This window comes from Nyctereutes procyonoides, unplaced genomic scaffold, assembly GCF_905146905.1.
Source record: "Nyctereutes procyonoides isolate TBG_1078 unplaced genomic scaffold, NYPRO_anot_genome, whole genome shotgun sequence".
NCBI lineage: Eukaryota > Metazoa > Chordata > Mammalia > Carnivora > Canidae > Nyctereutes > Nyctereutes procyonoides.
In genome coordinates, this window is record NW_026575126.1 from 72,377,004 (window position 1) to 72,395,909 (window position 18,906).

An 18,906-nucleotide genomic window follows, 5' to 3' on the forward strand; every position below is an offset into this window, starting at 1 on the left:
ACGTCCCCGCGGCCGGAGCCCCAGTGCCCCTGCAGGGCAGGGCCGACGTCTCGGGAAGGGTCCCCAGCTCTCTCCGGAAAGTCCCCTCACAGCCTTAGTGTGAATTTTACCTGAAGGAACGTGTTCAGTTCCATTCTGCTGAGGAAAGGAAACCGTCACACTGACGCCCCAGAGGCTGAAGTTGGAGAGGCTGAGCGGCGAGATGGCCAAGGGCCTCCCACGCAGGGGGCTGAGATCCTGCTCGCAGAGGGGGAGGCACACGGAGGGCTCTGCTGGCCCTGGTCCCCACCGGGGCCCCTGCTGGGTCTCTGTGAGGCCTCAGCAGGTGTGGCGTGGGGTGGGCTTCCTGGAGGAGGGGACTGGCGTGGGACTGCTCCCAGCGCAGGGGACGGGGAAGGGGTCTGCCGGGATGGGGGTGCTAAGCCCCTCTCTGCCCCCTCAGGCACCAACTCCATCACTTCTGGGCTGTGTGATGGCAGATAAGTGAACTTCCCGTCTCTGGACCCCCAGGTCACTCGGAGCAAGCGGGGACACCAGCGGTCCCCAGGCCCTCCACCCTTCGGCCGCCCCCACGGTCATTTCAGCTTCTGGAGATGGTCCCACCCTCCACCTGCGTGTGCCCCCCCCGGGGGGGCCCTCCCCACACCCTCGCGCCCGACGCTGTCACGCTCTGGAGAGCTCAAAATAAAACCCCTTTCTCGAGTTTCTAAAGATATCCCAGTTCCAGCGCCAGCCACATGTTTCTCCACTTAATTATCTCTGCTTTTCTTTGTTAATTAGGCTCCAGTCGCAGTCTCCCTGCTGCCTTCCCGGGAAGAGCTGGCATCTGCAGGGCGGGGCCCGGAGGCCTTTGGGCAGGTGCCCAGCTGCCAGGCCGGCCTTGGCCCTCTGCCTCCTTTCTTCCAGGCAGGGCAGCGCGGGGGGCCGCTGACCACCGCCTTGTCGGGAGGCCCCTGCCTTTTCCTGGCCTGTGGTGACCCAGCAGGGTCGTGGCAGCCCTGCTGGTTGGGGAGGGGGACCCCGCGGTTCCTGAAGGTTGTTAGGGCTGGGGGCTCCACGGAAGGGAGGGGGGGCGGCTTCATGCTCCTGCCACATTCCAGAAAACCACATTGAAACCAGTTCTCCAGCTGGGACCACCCAAGCTCTCAGAAACAACCAATGCCTTTATAATTGGGCTGGAATTGAGATGGGAAGCGTCGCCACCAGGCACCACGTGCTGAATAGACGTTCTCGCTGGTGCAGAAATGCATCTCTGAGCCACAGGGGTGGAGGCATGGGCACTTAGGATGGTTCAGCCTGTGTGGTTTACTGGGTGGACTCCATCTTTCTCATGGGGGGAGGTCTGGTGACGAAAGAGGCCTCCTGGTGGGAGGTGAGAGTAGGAGACAGGCAGTCCTATCCTTCTGAAGCCCTCAGCAAGCACGGGGACCAGATACTCCCCTTTGGGAGCTCAGGTGCTGGGCAGTTCCAGGGCTGCAGTGAAGCCAGGGCACTAGGCTGGGTGCTGGGCTTTCGATCAACACCAATTGGAAAAAAAAAAGCAAACCCTGCCTCATGGAACTGACATATGGTGTGGGCGCAGAGAATAACGCACAAAGCATAATAGTACGTTAGATGTGTGCTCAGGAGAAGCGGGCCAGCAAATGGTAGACGGGGTGTGTATTGTCGGGGGGTTGCATGTTAGCTAGGCCATGGCCTGGGAGTACTTCGGGGTGTACTCGGGGTGGTAGTGAGCCGAGGAGCTAGGGAAGAGCAGTGCATGCAAGGAAAACAACTGCAAAGGTTCACCTACCAGGGTGTCAGAGGAAGAATGGGAGGACATGGTAGGGGAGGAGGTAGAAATGGGGAGAGAAAGCAGATTGTGTGAGGCTGGATGAGAACATTGGCTGTTGGGGCGCCTGGGTGGTGCAGTGGGTTAAGCGGCAAACTCTTGATTTTGGCTCAGATCATGATCTCAGGGTCATGGGATCGAGCCCCACGGTGGTCTCTGTGCTCAGTGTGGAGTCTGTTTGAGATTCTCTCTCTCTCTCTCAAAAAAAAAAAGAAAAAAAAAACTAATAATAGTAAAAAGAACACTGACTTTTGCTCCCAGGTCAGTGGGAGCCAGTGCAGGCCTCTGAGCAGGGGAGAGAGGGAATCCAGTTTAGGATTGAACAGAATCCCTCTGGCTGCTGGGTGAGGATAGCCAGGCTAGAAGCACGAAGAGACAGGGTGGGGAGACGCTAGTGACAATCCAGACTAGGCCTGGTGGTGTGGGCAGAAGTGGGAGGGCCGTGGGGAGTCAGGGGCTCTGGGTAGAGTTTGTAGTTAAGCCAACAGAATTTGCTGGTGTGGGCTATGAGTCAGAGGAGTCATGTTTGACCTCAGGGATTCCAGCTGGGCTTCTAGAAGGATCGTGGTGCCGGTAGCTGAGACGGGGCTCGTGCAGGAGGAGCCAGCTGGGGAGGTGTGGGGAATCCGGCCCGTGGTTTGTGGGATGTTGCGTGCAGGGTGTCCCCTAGCAGCACTTCGATGCACAAGTGGGGGATCAGAGGTAGTATCAAATATAATGAAGTATAATTTGGGGAATCACGAGTATGTCGCTGGTTTCTAAAGCTCTAAAACTGTACATCCCGGTGGCTCAGTCAGTTAAGCATCTGCCTTGAGCTCAGGTCATGATCTTGGGGTCCTGGGATACAGCAGTGGTGGCTCCTCAGTAAAGCCCAGGCCCCCTCCACAGAGTTACAGATGCCACACAGATGGGGCAGGAGAAAAAGGTGTGCCCTGCCCACTCCAGAAAATAAGGCAGCCCCGAGTTCCCATTATGTGCTCTGTGCAACTGAGATGATGTCCCCGTGATGTCTCTGGTGGTTGGAAACAGGAAGAGTGACACCAGCAGAGGGTCCCGGTTGCCAGGGGAAGGAGATGGATTTGCCCCCAAGGACAACGCAGAGTCCTCAGCAAGTTTTAAGCAAAAGGATGGCAGGGGTCCCCTAGACTCTTGATCTTGAGAATGATTGACGTGACTTGCAGAGCAGAGAACGCTCTTGGGGAGGCCAAGCGGGAAGTTCTTGCTGCAGAGAGCAAGTGAGATGAGCGGTTTGGAGGCCTAACTGGCCGTGGGGTGGGCCTGCCAGAAGTTTCTCTGGGAAAGTGGCCCTTGTGGTGGCCATCTGCATTTGTGGGTGAGGGGGCCACATGAGGCCGGGACAGGTTTGGACCAAAGTGCCCCGATTTAGTGGTTTAAAGCAGCACAGGTATTATTTTTCCCTGTAGAGTTGTAGAGCTAAGAAACCCCAGATGAGCCTTGCCAGGCTCGAATCAGGATGTCAGGGGCAGGTTCCCTCTGGAGGCTCTGAGGGCAGAACCTGTTGCCTTGTCTTTCCCGGCTTCTAGAAACCACCTGTGTTCCTCAGTCTGGGGAGGGCTTCACTCTGACCTCTGCTTTCACTGCCCCGACTCCTGCCTTCAACCTTCTTGCCTCCTTCTTAGAAGGACTCTCTAAATGTAAATGTGATTACATTTAGGACCCACTTTGGATAATCCAGGATAACCTCCCCATCTCAAGATCTTTACCTTAATCCCACCAGCCAGTGTCTTCCATCATGTAAAGAAAAGTTGCCACAGATTTGGGGAACTAGGATGGGAACAGTATGGGGCCACTACTCAGCCTGCTCCTGGGTTGGAAGCAGCGACCAGGAGGGGACCCCAGAGAAGGAAACCCAGAGAGGAGGGAGACAGGTTGGAGGGAGCTGTGCAGAGGCTGTTTGGGGATGTGCAAAATCACAGGTGCTCCAGGAGGCAGTTGGAAATGTGGGTTTGGGGACTAGGTGTACAGAGAGGGAGAGAAAAAACCTGCAGTGTAGACAGAGTAGGAGAACCTGCTCTCTCTTCCCTCCCCCCGCAAGTGGAAACAAGGTCCTGATAAGCAGTCAACAGGATCATAAGTCTGGGTTTTGAACACTCTGTCCTGGACGGGAGAGGCTGCTGTGCCAGCTGGTTAGACATCTGGGGCAAGTCCCGGCCCCCACGTACTCTCACTGTGTAACCCGGGCCAGGTAGCTGTCTGTGTGCCTCAGTTTCCTAGTCTGTAAAATGGAGGTATTCACAAGGCCAGCCACAGAGGGTTGTTGGAAGGATTAAGTGAGCAAACCTATGCAGAGCTCGAAGAACAGTGCTTGACTTCTCTAACAAGCATGGCATGCCCGTGGTATTGGGCATCACTGCAGGTGCTAGGGCTTTAATCATGCACAGGTGAAAGCAGACAGGTGTCAGCCAACAGGGAGCGACCACACTCCTGTGTTTGGCTGTAGCATGGGATGCTGTTGTGCAGTCACTGGATCGTGTTCTGGAAATCACCCCCGTACCCCCCCGGGGATGCAGCAGGACGTGCATTCTCTCTACCACTGGCCTGTGCAATCAAGTGCCCAGATCTGTCGTCTTTCCCAAGAGGGGCGCTGTCGTCCTGTGCATCATGCTTAGTGCACGGCCTTCTGTGCCTGGCCGGTCATGGCCACAGTTCAGCCCAGGGCTTGGCCGGCCTTGGGGCAGTGACGTCAGTGACCTCTGCTGTGTAGCTGGGACCTTGGAGGAAGGAATGGGAGAGGAGACAGAAGGAGGTGATTCCCCTTGGGAAGGGTCATGTGCGTGGCTGGCACCAGGCAGGATCGCCTCTCCTGGGTGAACCCCCACAAGAAAACCTGGTGTTTGCCCTGCCAAGCCTGGCTGACAGGTTCAAGCCATAGGGCTGCAGGAGATTTTGTAAGAACGCCCCAGAGAAGGTGCTGGGCCGTCCTCAAATGGGAAAGCAGTACCCAGGGGTTAGAGAGACCAGGTCTTAGTGTTAGCACCACTGATTATGGACCTTGTGGCCTTGGTGACGTTGAGTAGGCACCTTGACTCCTGTGAGCCTCAGTCTCCTTATCTGTAGAATGGGGACCATAGTACCTGGAGGTCAGGCTTGTTGTGAGGAGTGAAGGGCAGATTTCCAGGCACGTTTTCCGGTGGGCTTGTCATCAGCAGGTGTGAGATCTGCATCCCAGTGTCTGGCCACTGAGAAGGCAGTGGAAGGGCCTGGTAGCCCCAACACGGGACGCTCTAGCCAGAGAGCCCCGTCAGCCATTGTTACGGCTCTTTGGGTGCAGCCTGTCAGCTAGAGGTCACAGAATTGGGCTCTAGGGAAGGGCAGGGAGCGCCTTTCCAGGGAAAGGAGATGGACTGATGTGGACACAGAGCCGTGCCCGAGGAAACTCTGGGGGAGAAGGCTTGCTCTCTTCCCTCTGTTCTCCCCATCTCCTCTGGACCTCATGCATGGACCAAATCAGTCATGATCCATGGTTTAAGACCCACTCTGCCATTGTTCATCCCTGCATGTGACCATTGTTTGGTTGATTGATGTAATATTTGTTTCATTTTGAAATAATTTTTAATTTCCAAAGAGTTGCAAAGATAGCATAGAGTCCCCAGATATGAGATAGAGTCCCCTTTGACCCACCTAGGGTCAACAGAACCACGTGCCTTTGTCAACGCTAAGAATTTATCCCCAGGCACCTGGGTGACTCAGTCCATTGAGCGTCTGACTTCAACTGGGGTCATGATCTCAGGGTCCTGGAATTGAGCCCCAAGTCGGGCTTCCTGCTCAGCCGGGAATCTGCTTCTCCCTACTGCTCCCCCACTCATCCTTTCTCTCTCAAATGAAATTAATAAAATCTTTTTAAAAAGAAAAAAAAAGGAACTTAATCTTGATCAGTACAATAAGATTAACTAAACTGCAGGCTTTATATTTAAATTCCGTGAGTTTCTCCACTAACACTTTTTACCTTCCAAAAGCCACTCTAGGTACCATGTTGCATGTAGCATGCATCTGTTTTTAAATATTTTATATAAAGAAAAAAATAAAAATAAAAAATAAAGATTTTATTATCTATTTATTCATGATAGACACAGAAAGAGAGGCAGAGACACAGGCAGAGGGAGAAGCAGGTTCCCTACAGGGAGCCTGATGTGGGACCCGATCCCAGGACCCCGGGATCATGCCCTGGGCCAAAGGCAGATGTTCAACAGCTGAGATACCCAGGTGCCCCATGCATCCGTTTTTAGTCTTTCATTCGTATTCTTGCTCATTCGTCTACTTGTCAGTGAATATTGCAGTGAATCCTGTGAGCCCACCACCCTCCGAGAATTAGAACACTCCAATAAGGTGCCCCCACCCCCATGCTCTCCCTCATCTTGCCCTCCTCTCTCCCCTTATCCGCGGTTTCGTTTTCCGAGCTTTGGCCACTCGCGGTCCACTGTGGTCCAGGAGCAGGGATTGTCCTCCTGATGGGTCATCAGGCCAATAGTAGCCTAACTCTGCATCCTGACGTCCACACTGCTCACATTCCGTCATTTCCCCCACGCAGGCGTTTTATCCTCTCACATCATCACAAGAAGGGGAAGTACACTACAATCCGGTATTTTGACAGAGAAATAGACCACATTCCCACGACTTCTGTTACAATATGGTACAGTTAGAATTCTGTTTTGTTATTGTTCATCTCTTACAGGGCCTGATACTTTGTCATCGGTGTGTACGTCTAGGAAAAAACATCTAGTGCATATACAGTGGCCTTATTTTGTGTGATTTGCCTAAACCAAAATGGTTTCCTTTCACTTGCTTTTTACTTTTTTTTTTTTTTTTTTTTTTTTAGATTTATTTATTTTAAAGAGGGGCCGGGTAGGGAGTGCAGAGGGAGAGGAGAGGGAGACTCTCAAGCAGACTCCCTGCTGAGCGTGGGGCCCCAGCCCACGGGGCTCGATCTCATGACTTGAGATCACAACCTGAGTGGAAACAAAGAGTCGGTCGCTTCACCGACCGAGCCACCCAGGCGGACCCCGCTTTTTACTTCTCTAAGCAAGGTGTGTCCTCATGTGCCAGGTCTGGACTTGCTTTCCTCACTTGCCCTTATGTAATGCGATGCTGGGCCGGCTGCTCCGTGGGGTTCCAGCGGGTGACCCTGCCACTCTGCCGTCCTCAGCTACTTGGGTTGCTTCCGTGGCGTTCCTGTTAGGAAGAGTGCCCCTAGCACTCTTGACCATACTTCCTTTGACACATGTAAGAAGTTTCTCTGGGGGGTGAGAGCCTCCACCCCACTGCCGCACATGCTTGGCCTCTGAGCCTCAGTTTCTCCGTCTCTAAAACAATGACGGAATTCCTGCTGCACCGAGGCAGGTGGAAAGGTAATGCTGAGCCCATCTTCTTTTTTGATGAAGGCCCAGAGCCAGGAAAGGAAGGTGTTGCTTGCAAGCCGCCCACCCCCCAAGGGTGGGGGAGGGCACGAGGTAGCTATTCCAACCAGGTGGGGACCCCTGTGGAGACCCAGCCCAGGCCTGGAAGAGAGGAGGGGATGTGTGGAAGCCCTGGGAGAGGGGAGAGGAGGAATCGGGCTCCTCCCTCTCACCCCCCCCACCTCCCACCACCCCACCCCCACCCCCGCCCCTCCTGCGCGCAGACACCAGTCTGAGCTGCCGACCTCAAGCTGGTGGAGAGGCCCCGGCTGGCTGTGCCGGGCTCTCGTACTTTGCCCTGGGAGGGGGCTGTGGAACCACTGCGGGCAGCACCCCCGAGCCAGCTGGGTTCCACTGCGCACCTGGCTCTGCTAGGATTTAATAAGCTTGGTTGCTTTCTTCCCTCAGGCCAAACTGCCTTAATCCTGGGGCTAACAGACGCGGATTAGAAGGGAGCAAATGAGAGCTGCTGGGGCAGGCGGAGCCAGAGAGGAGACCAATAAACCGGAATAAGAGGAAGAGAGGCAGAAATGCCCACAGGGTGGGCCTGTCATCAAGGGTGTCGCTGCCCTGGGGGTAGGGGGCAAAGGTCCCTGGTGGGTGGGTGGGGTCCTGAGGCCGAACCCCCCCCTCATCCCCGTCCCCTGCCCCACCGTGTGCTACATCAGAAAGAGCTATTTGAGTCAATGGCCTGCCCCCAAATAGGTCCAGCAAACCAGGGGATTTGAGAGAATAAGCACCTGTTATCTGAAAGAGTCTCACATGTCAAGTTTAATTCCCCGAGTCTCCAGGATAACTGAAGCATTGATCTGCTAATAATGTCAGGGACGGCCTGACTCTGATGGTGGGAGGCCTTCAGCTGTTTTACATGTGACATCACGGGATCCTCCTGGGCAGGCCGGGATTCCCATCTGGGGGATGTGGAAACAGACCCAGAGAGGTTGAGTGACTCTCCAAACACCATATAGCATTAGGTGTAGAAAAATCGAGATTGCCTTGCAGTCTGCTGAGCCAGGGGCTCCCATGTCACCAGTCCTGGGCCCCCCTTTCTTCCCACTGCATACAGGTATCCAGGCGGATACCCTGGGGGCACGCACACTCCACCTTGAGCCCTGACTATGACCTCTCCAAATGGAGAACATTCTGAAATGTTTACAGACACCAGTGTCCTTTATAGCCAGCCTGGGTTCAGGGGAGCTCTGGTAGGTCCCCCACAGAATAGGTTTGGTGACTTGGGCCTCAAAGCAGTAAGACCAGCCCTGGGGACCATGCCAGGCACGGCCGTAATGTCATCACTTGGTTCTCGTGGCCTTCTCTGTTGTGGTAGCGACTTTCCAAATGAGGAAATCCAGTGGTTTGGGGAATTGTTCAAGGTCACGAGCTAGCTGAGTGAAGTAAGTCAACTGGAGAAGGACAAACATTATATGTTCTCATTCATTTGGGGAATATAAATAATAGTGAAAGGGAATATAAGGGAAGGGAGAAGAAATGTGTGGGAAATATCAGAAAGGGCGACAGAACATGAAGACTCCTAACTCTGGGAAATGAACTAGGGAAATGAACTAGGTGGTGGAAGGGGAGGAGGGCAGGGGGTGGGGGTGAATGGGTGACGGGCACTGAGGGGGGCACCTGACAGGATGAGCACTGGGTGTTATTCTGTATGTTGGTAAATTGAACACCAATAAAAAATAAATTTATTTAAAAAAAAAAAAGGTCACGCGCTAATAACAGAGGTAGGATTTGAACCATTTGAACCCAAGCTGTCAGCTATCAGAGTAAACACTTAACTCCTGGCCATTGGGCTGCCCTTCAGACTGGGTTTATGGCTGAGGCCCCACAGGGCCCCAGTGACTGAGCTCTCTCCACCCCACCCCGTGTCCTCTGAGGCAGTTTCCTGGTCGTTTATTGCCCGCAAACAGACCAGACTCCGGGGGACCATTCCCCAGTGACCCAGCAGGCCTGGCCACACCCTCTTCAGCTGGTGAGTGTGTGACAGTGGTGGCAGGAGCCTGGCTGTTGGGAAGGGGTCTCAGGACCTGCCCACAACCTGCCCAGTGGGCCACTTGGCTGGGCCACCCAGGCCAACAGGGAGCATGGCTCTCCTGCTTGGGGCTGGAGCAGGGACACCAACGCTGGGCAGGGGCAGGGGTTCTCCGCCCCTGTGGTCCGCCTTTACCACCCCATGTCTGCTTCCCTCTGAGCACCCAGACGGGCAGGGGCTGTCTCCCCTCCAGCCCCAGCCAGAGCCTACCCTAGCCTGTTTCATTCAAAAACATGTCCTTGGGATCCCTCGGTGGCGCAGCGGTTTGGCACCTGCCTTTGGCCCAGGGCGCGATCCTGGAGACCCGGGATCGAATCCCACGTCGGGCTCCCGGTGCATGGAGCCTGCTTCTCCCTCTGCCTATGTCTCTGCCTCTCTCTCTCTATGTGTGTGTGTGACTATCATAAATTAAAAAAAAAAAAAATGTGTCCTTTAAAAAAACAAACAGCATGTCCCTACTTTCAAATTAAATAAAAACAGAACAATAAAAATGTTTTTTAAATTAATAAATAATAAAAATGAAGAGTTAGGAGAAGCCAGGAGATACCCTTCCTGAGGCCTGGTGGTGTGCACACAGGATGTATTTACTACCCAGCAGCACCTAACCCCCCAGCACCCTCCAGAGGTGTCAGGGAGTGCTACCAGCGTCCCTCAGGCTGCCCAGGTCCCACTTTGCTGACATTTCACTGCTCCCACCATTTCCATCAGGACCCGACTGCTCTTCCTCTTTGTGACCCATGGTGTCACTCCTCCTTGATAGCCACAGCCTAGTCTGGGGGTGCTCTCCCCTCCCCCTCCAGACCAAGCAGGACTTAGACACTGATGTGTTTTTAGCACCCACGGGATGCCAGGGGCCCCAGCACACAGAGGAGGCTGCATCCCATGGGTAGTGTGGCCATCACCTCTGGGAAGCCCTCCCTGATTCTCAGCTGGGTTAGAGTCCCCCCTATGTGCCCTGAACTGATAGTTATCAAGGCCAGTGGGTCACCACATGTCACTCACCATCCCCTGCTTGGGACCAGGGCTGTCTTCTGTGGTCTGTGCTAAATGCCCAGGAACAATACCATATCCAGGCGGGATGGTCTTCGTGAAATATTTGTCCAAGACAAATATTGTGTCAGGACAGTGAACAGAAACACTGGGAGGGGACATTACACAACCCTCACGTGGCAGGGCTGGCACAAGCCTGGGTTTGTGGCTTCAGGTTCTGTGCCCTTCTGGAGCCTGGTGTGGCTTCTACCAAGGTGAGGCTCAGGCCTGCCCCGTGTGTGCTTCTCTCTGTCCACACAGCCACCAGAGCCTCGAGGCCAGGGCAGGGTAGCAGAGACACACCTGCACACACAGGAGACCGCCGTGTCCCCAGCCACAGTGACCTCAGCGTGCCGGGCTCGTCCTTGAGGTCCTGTGCACTGCCTGGCTTTGTGGAGAACAGCCCTGTTGGCCCTGCCCTGGGTCCCAGAAGAGACAGAGACTCAGGACTGTGAGCTGATAGGACAAGAGATTTAAAGGAAACATCCCGAAGATCAGCCCTTCTTTCCACAGACACAGGGAGACCGAGATCTTGGGGAACCCAGAGCTCTTGGTCGGACAGATGGACTATTCCAGGCACTTGGCAGCTGTGTGGTCTTGGGGAAGCTATTTAACCTCTCTGAGCCTCTGCATCCTCGGCTGTGGGGAGGGGTGGCCATGATGGTGCCCGGGAAAGCTGCCAGCAGAGCATGTGACACTCTTTTATGGGAATCCAGGCCGTCCTTCCCTGTCCTGTGGGATGCCGCATGTCTCTTCGGAATCCCGGCCACCAGAGGAATCCCTGGTGGCAAGGGGGTGGGGTGGGTGTGGAAAACCTCTGCCGCCTCCCTGCAGGCTCTCGGTGGCCCTGACCCCAGAACTGTGTCAGCTTGTCCACAGGACCTGGAAGAGGGTCAGGTAGATGCTTGTCAGTGTGGGGTCCTGAGGACCACCTGGAGGGCGGATGTGGAACGACGGCTCTACGTGGGGCTGAGTTCCGTGGCTTGGCCCGGCTGGTGGGGCCTTACTCCCCGAGAGGGGGACACACGAGGAGGACGTTGTGTGGGATGCGTGACGTGTGCAGGGTCTCGGGCACCCCGGGGGCTGGGTGGCCACGGTTGAAGGCTCTTCTGCAGGAAGTCTGAGATATGGCACATCTCGTTTCAGGGGAGCGTGGGCATGACCGGGACCACAGCTGGCCCGCCGGCCTTCGGGGGCCCAGGCAGCAGGGAAGGAGCCCCGGGATGAAGGGCATCAGGCTGGGAGGGGGGCCCTCCCCGGTGGGTGCGTGGGGAGGGCTGGACACACACACACACACCCGAGGCCAGGCTCGTCCTGGGCGGCAGAGACGCGGCGCAGAGCCCAGCCCAGCCCGCTAGGCGCAGCTCCTGACTTGGCCTCCAAAGCTGAACTGAGTTCTGTGAGATTTTCCACATTAACACAGGAGTTGTTTTTCTGCACAAACTCCTTCTGTCTGTCCTGCCCCGCGTCTCCCAGGCCCTGGCTCCCGGCCTGCTTGCGCCCCACACCCACCCGTCTGCGCGCCTGCCCCGAGGCCCAGCCAACTCCCCAGCCCGGGGCAATAGCCTGCAGGCCCCTCTGCCCCCGGGACCCCTCCATCCCATCCACGCCCTTTGCCTCCCCACTCCCCACACCCCCCAGCCTGGCCCAGGCCCCATCTCAGGGCTCACCTGACCTGCTGCTCCTTCAGACCGAGGATGGGAGCAAGGGGAGCCAAAGGTCCAAGAGCAGGTGCCCACAGAGGTCTGCCCCGGGCCCTGGGTGCAGAGGCTGCAGCCCCCAACACTCCCCCTGCATGCCTGACTCCCTGGTCACAAGCCTCAGGCTCAGGCCCTGCCAGGCAGCTGGAGCGAGTGTCTGACAGCCCCGCTCAATCCTGCCAGTGCCCCTGGTACCACCTTGTGCGTCAGCCCAGGTCCAATAAACCATGATCTTTCACCCTTTGGTGCCCTCGCCTGCGTTACTTCCTTCCACACCTTCCCAGCCCACCCCCATCCAGCAGAAGCTGCCTGCCTGCCTTCTGAGAGGACACTCAAACAGCCTCCCCCAGGAGGCCTGCCCAGATTTGCAGAGGGGGGTGGGCACCCAGACTCCTGCCGCGTGTTGCCTGTCACACTCATGGGTGGATACTGTGTGTACCACCCCCACTAGACTGGGAGTTCCTCCAAGGAGGGTCACTGCCTCTCCAGCCTCAGAGTGCTCCATGCCTGACACGGGTCGGGGGTAGGGGGTCCTGTGCTGGGGAAGTTGTTCAGAGAAGTGGGGATGGATGGGTTGATATAAAGACAACCGGGGCCAGAAACACAGCTGCCTGATGATCATCTCGGTGGGCAGGGCTTGGCACAAAGGCTCCAGCAGGTGAGGGTTGGGGATGCCATGCAGGAGCCCATCCAAGGGCCCATCTGGGTGCCACCCTTCACAGCCCCCCTGTCTTCCTCTTGTAGATGAAGATGACGCCAACAGACTAGGGGAGAAGGTGATCCTCCGCGAGCAGGTGAAGGAGCTCTTCAATGAGAAATACGGTCAGTGCGTGAGGAGCAGGGCCCATGGGGCAGGGTGTGTGGGACAGGGTGTGCGGGGCCGCCTTCCTTGGCTGTCCCTCCTTCCCTCTGCAGCCAACCTGGTCTCCTCCACTTCCCCCCAGCTGGCCTGCCTGCTTCCTGGGGACACAGCTGCCCTGCCCATGACTGGTGGGAGCCTACCCGTCTGAGGAAGGGGAAAGAACCTGTCAGGAGCGCCCAGGGCAATGGTGGTGGTCAGCATCTCCACTCCTGTACGGGTGGGCTGTGCGGCAGAGCCCATGCCCACTGCCAAGGGCTTTGCTTCTGCATCTGCCCAACACACACTGAGCTGTGGGGCAGGGCCCGATCCCTGACCTCCTGGGGCTCAGAATCTGTGAAGGGAGGTGGACACAGAATAGGTAAGGGCCATGCGATGCTAGGTGAAAGCATCCTGGGTGCTCGGGCGCAGCCCAGGTGGGACAATTAATACAGTTACAGGGCACCTGACTGGCTCAGTGGGTAGAGCGTGCGACTCTTGATCTCAGGGTCACAGCTTCAAGCCCCACATTAGGTATAGAGATTACTTAAAAATAAAATCTTTAAAATAAAATAAAATCTTAAGATAATAAATAATAATAATATGGTTACAGCCAAGTACAGTTGAGCTTTCTAGATCATTGAGCTGCCAGACTGTGTATGCTAGATGCTTTGTATATGTTACATTTTATTTGTGATGAGTTTAGTATTATTTCCATTTTGTTGCAGGGAGACAGGCAGTGATAAAAAATATGTTTAAGTAGAATTTTGGAGAGTGATAAAGGAGAAGACAAAACTCAAAACCCCAGTAGCAGGACAAGGGGGGGTGCTGGGCATGGGGGTGGAGCAGGAAAGCCCCTGGGAAGATGGGACACATTAGCCCAGACCTAGTGTCAGGAGGGAACACACAGGCCAGGAAAAGCTTGCCAGGCGGCCAGGACAGCTGGGTGACTGGACACCAGCTAGGAGACCAGAGGGCCTGGAGTAAGCAGCTGGGGGAGGCCCCCGATGTGCAGGGAGGCCCAGGCAGGCCTAACGAGGAGTTGGGGTTTCACTTTGAGAGTGAGAAGCAACTCTGCTGGTGGTTGGTGTGTGTGTGTGGGGGGGTCATCCTTTTCACTTATTATGAAATCAAAATTCAAACGTGTACAGATGCAGGAGGACAGCGTAGTGAGCCACCCCATCACCCAAAGCCAGCTCCTATGATCACTAGCATCTTGCCAGTGTCACTTCTTCTCTTTCCGTGTACACACTTCTAAATTTTTGAAAACAAACCCAAGACACCCTTTCATATCATCCATAAATATTTAAGTAAGAACTTTGTATTTTTTCTAACATGATAGTAGATTTTAGGCAGACATCCTCATTTGTCAGTTCCAGGTATGCACACTTCACAAATCAGGCACATGTGAAATCATTGCACCAGGCACATGTGGAAGCATCTGTTTTAATGGTCAGCACTGGGGATTAGATTTTTACTTCTGCTAAGTGGATTTTTAAAAAGGGTGTGTGTGTGTTTTGATTTTTTAAGCTCTTGATTTTTTAATCAAAAGCTTTTGATTTTTTAAGTACAGTGGCTGCTGAGCTAGAATGTGCCAGGATCCAGCCCTTTCCCTAGAGGGCTTACTTAGCCTCTAACCTGGGGACAACTTCTCCTTGCGTTGACCCACTGTGTCCTGTAGGTGAGGCCCTGGGGTTGAACCGGCCCGTGCTGGTCCCTTATAAACTGATCCGGGACAGCCCTGACGCCGTTGAGGTCACGGGCCTGCCTGACGATATCCCCTTCCGGAACCCCAACACGTATGACATCCACCGGCTGGAGAAGATCCTGAAGGCCCGGGAGCACGTGCGCATGGTCATCATCAACCAGCTCCAGTGAGTGCCCCAGTGCCCAGGGCGGGGTGGGCAGAGTGGGCAAGGGCCATGGGAAGAAGACTGCTTGCATCCGGTCGGGAAGTTCCCAAAGCAGGTGCAGCCAGGAGACGAAGGGACAGACACAGATAGGCAGGCAAGTGCCTCCTGCTTGCAAGGAATCCAGGAGACAAGCTAGCTTAACAGTCTCATCTTAGATATGCGGAAACGGGGGGCACCTGCTTGAGTCAGTTAAGCATCTGACTTCAGCTCAGGTCATGATCTCCGGGTCCTGGGATTGAGTCCTGTATTGGGCTCCCTGCTCAGTGGTGAGCCTGCTTCTCCTTCCCCCTTTGCTGTTCCCCCCTGCTTGTGCTTTCTTTCTCTCTGTCAAATAAATAAAATCTTTTCTTTTAAGATTTTTTTTTTTTTTAGGATTTTATTTATTTATTCATGAGAGACACAGAGAGGCAGAGACAGAGGCAAAGGGAGAAGGAGGCTCTCTGTGAGGAGCCCGATGCAGGACTCAATCTCAGGTCCTTTGACTTGAGCCAAAGGCAGATGCTTAACCACTGAGCCACCCAGGTGCCCCAATAAAGAAAATCTTAAAAAAAAAAACAACACATAAACATAAGGAAACTGATACCCAGAGTGAGGAAAGGGCTGGTGTAAGTCATGGTGGGTCAGCTGGAACGCAAACCCAGCTATCTTACTCCATCCAAGTCCCTATAACACAATACGACACACCAGACACACCAGGTGGCTTATAAACAACACGCATTTGCCTCTCGCAGTTCTGGAGGCTGGGAAGTCCAAGATCAAGGTGGTGACAGATTCAGGGTCAGGAGAAGACCCGCTTCCTAGTTCCTAGACAACCATCTTCTCGCACGAGTCCTCACATGTTAGAAGGGGTGAGGGAGGGGATCCTTGGGGGTTCAGTCAGTTAAGCATCCAACTATTGGCTTCAGCTCAGGTCATGATCTTGGGGTCGTGGGATTGAGCCCTGAGTAGAGTCTGGTTCTGTGCTCAGCGAGGAGTCTGCTTGAGGATTCTCTCCCTCTGCCCCTCTCCCTGCTCATGAGCACATTCCTCTAATAAATAGATCTTAGAAGAAGAAAAAGAAGAAGGTGCAAGGGAGCTCTCTGGGGCCTCTTTTCTGAGGGTACTATCTCCTTCTAAGGGCTTCTCCCTCCTGACCTCATCTCTCCCAAAGGCCCCACCTCCCAATATTGCATCGGGATTAGGTTCCCACATACAAATTTGGGGTGTGGAGAGGACACAGACTTTCAGTCTATAGCTCCAGATGTTCTGATTCTAGCCCCTTCCTGCTCAGGCACACAGCCCCAACATTCATGGGTGTTTGTTTGGCTTTTTCTAACTATACCATTAATTTTTACCCATTTCAATATACTTATAAAATAATATTTAGTACTCCCATCCTCCAGAGATAACTGCCACCATGTATCCTTATGGTCTTTTTTTAAAAGTACAATAGTTTATTAGATTATTTTTAGGGGCACCTGGCTGGCTCAATGCAATGCTTGATCTAAGGTTTGTGGGTTTGGGCTCCACATTGGGTGTAGAGATTACTTTAAAAATAAAAAATAAAAAATTAAGAAAAAAATTAAGAACACAAATAAAAATAAATCATACCATAGTTGCTATGACTCTAGTTAATAATAGTTTATTGCACGTTTGGAAGTTGCTAAGAAAGTAGATCTTAAAAATCATCAGAAGAAAAAAAGATTTTGTGGGGTGTCTAGCTGGTTCAGTCGGTAGATCATGTGATTTTTTTTTTAAAGAGAGACACCGAGAGAGAGAGAGAGAGAGAGAGAGAGAGAGAGAGAGAGAGAGAGAGAGGCAGAGACACAGGCGGAGGGAGAAGCAGGCTCCATGCAGGGAGCCTGACATGGGACTCGATCCAGGGTTCCCAGGATCACGCCCTGGGCTGCAGGCGGCGCCAAACTGCTGTGCCACCGGGGCTGCCCGATCATGTGATTTTTAATCTCACGGTTGTGAGTTTAAACCCCACATTGGGTGTAGAGAGTACTTAAAATCTTAAAAAATAAAAAAAGATTTTGTAACAATGTATGGTGACAGATATTAACCAGACTTACGTGGTGATTTCACAGTATATACAAATACTGAATCATTATGTTGCACACCTGAAACTACTCTGATGTCATATATCAATTATACCTCAATAAAGGGGTGCCTGGGTGGCTCAGTCAGTTAAGCATCTGCATTTAGCTCAAGTCATGATCCCGGAGTCCTGGGATCGGGTCCTGAGTCAGGCTTTCTGCTCAGCTGGAAGCCTGCCTGTGCCCATCTCCCTGCCTCTGGCTTGTGCTCACTCTCATGTGCTCCCTCTCTCAGATAAATAAATAAAGTCTTTAAAAAAAATTATACCTCGATAAAAAGAAAATACAGCAAACTTGAAAACACAAAAACATTTCTTGGAAACTTTTCTTGTTTCCAAGAAAAAAAGGAGATAACCATAACTAACTCTCCTCTTTAAGGCTAACACCGTGTGATGCATTGATTTTGAACTTTTTCCCCTACTCACATTTTCTATTCAATTTTACATAAGATGTTTTATTTTTTTTTTAAGATTTTATTTATTTATTAGAGAGCACTTGAGCGAGCAGGGGGGAGGGGCAGAGCAACTTGCTGTTTCTCATCTGGCTGTCTTTTTTTAAGGAATTTTTTATATTATTATTATTATTATTATTATTATTATTTTAAGATTTATTTCTTTTATTCAGAGAGAGAGAGAGAGAGACTAGAGGCAGAGACACAGGCAGAGGGAGAAGCAGGCTCCATGCAGGGAGCCTGACATGGGACTCGATCCCGGGTCTACAGGATCACACCCTAGGCTGCAGGCGGCGCCAAACGGCTGCGCCACCCGGGCTGCCCCCTTTTTTTTTTAAATATCATTTATTTATTTATTCATGTGACACACAGAAAGAGACAGAGACATAGGCAGAGGGAGAAGCAGGCTCCCTGTGGGGAACCTGATGCGGGACTCGATCCCAGGACCCTGGGATCACTCCCTGAGCCGAAGGCAGACACTCAACCACTGAGCCACCCAGGCGCCCTCTCGTCTGGCTGTCTTGTACATGCTCGAACATTATCCACATCCTTCATGATTCCCTTTGGTGACTGACCCATCATCTGAATAGATGGACCATAATGTCCTCTACTGATGGACACTTAGGCTGCGTCTCATTTGGGAGGGGGGGGTTTGTATAAATAATGCTAAAAGTAAAATAATAAAATTATAACTAAAAGATATATAAAAATAGTATTTTGATGAATATGCATTTATCTAAATCCAGGCACACATTTTTTTTTAATTGATTTATTTAAGTCATCTCTACACCCAACACAGGGCTCAAATTCATGACCCTAAGATCAAGAGCCTCATGCTTGACCAACTGAGCCAGCTGGGCACCCTGGGCACATATTTCTGATCACTTGGTCAGGTGACACTGTCAATTTCTAGACCAGGAACCCAGCAGCAGAGGGGTAGCTGGCCTGGCAGGACACTGCATGGTCTCACGGGTGCTCACCATTTCCATCCGGGTCTTAACTGGCACTCCAGTGGCAGCCACAGCCTCTCATCTCATGAGAGGTATCATCCACATTCAGGGGGCAGGTGAGAAGAGAGGAAGCACCATTTTCTAACTGCCACCTCCTTTCTTTCTGTTTTAGACCTTTCGCAGAAATCTGCAATGATGCCAAGGTGCCAGGTAAGGTGGAGACTGAAGAGACCACCTCACTGCCTCTTGGGGACCAGGTCTGTGGGCAGATCTGGCCCAGGTGGCATGTGGTGGTAGCTGACCACCCTGAGGAAGTATAGTGCCCTCTGCCCAGTACGTCCCCAGGGAGCCTGCAGGTGTCCGTCAAGGGGGGACCCTGCCATAGCACAGCTGAGTGTGTCACCTCAGCTAGGGATGATGGGAGCAGGCCAGAGCCAGGAGGAGAGGACAGTAGGTGGGATCGTAGAAGCCACCTGGGGAGGACAGGGACAATACCAGCAGAGGGGGACAGGCCGAGTGGCTGAGATGGGCTGGGCATAGGGGATACCCCACCATTCTCCCTGCATTTGCAGAACACACACCTGCACTAGACATTGTCTCTTAGAACCTATGAGTTCACAGGAAGCTGGGAGACCGTCTGGTATGATGGTTCTGCCTGAGA

General features: G+C 53.3%; 1 protein-coding gene across 6 annotated transcripts in view; it reads left to right on the forward strand.

Moving 5' to 3' along the window:
• The window catches only part of GTF2IRD1 (GTF2I repeat domain containing 1), a 112,773-nt gene that overhangs the window by 90,692 nt on the left and 3,175 nt on the right, over positions 1 to 18,906 (forward strand). For all 6 annotated transcript variants that reach the window (XM_055339255.1, XM_055339253.1, XM_055339254.1 and 3 more), the window contains 3 exons: positions 12,760 to 12,837; positions 14,535 to 14,727; positions 18,418 to 18,455. In XM_055339255.1, coding sequence (XP_055195230.1) covers positions 12,760 to 12,837; positions 14,535 to 14,727; positions 18,418 to 18,455 — 309 coding nt within the window. The remainder of the gene's footprint in view (positions 1 to 12,759; positions 12,838 to 14,534; positions 14,728 to 18,417; positions 18,456 to 18,906) is intronic.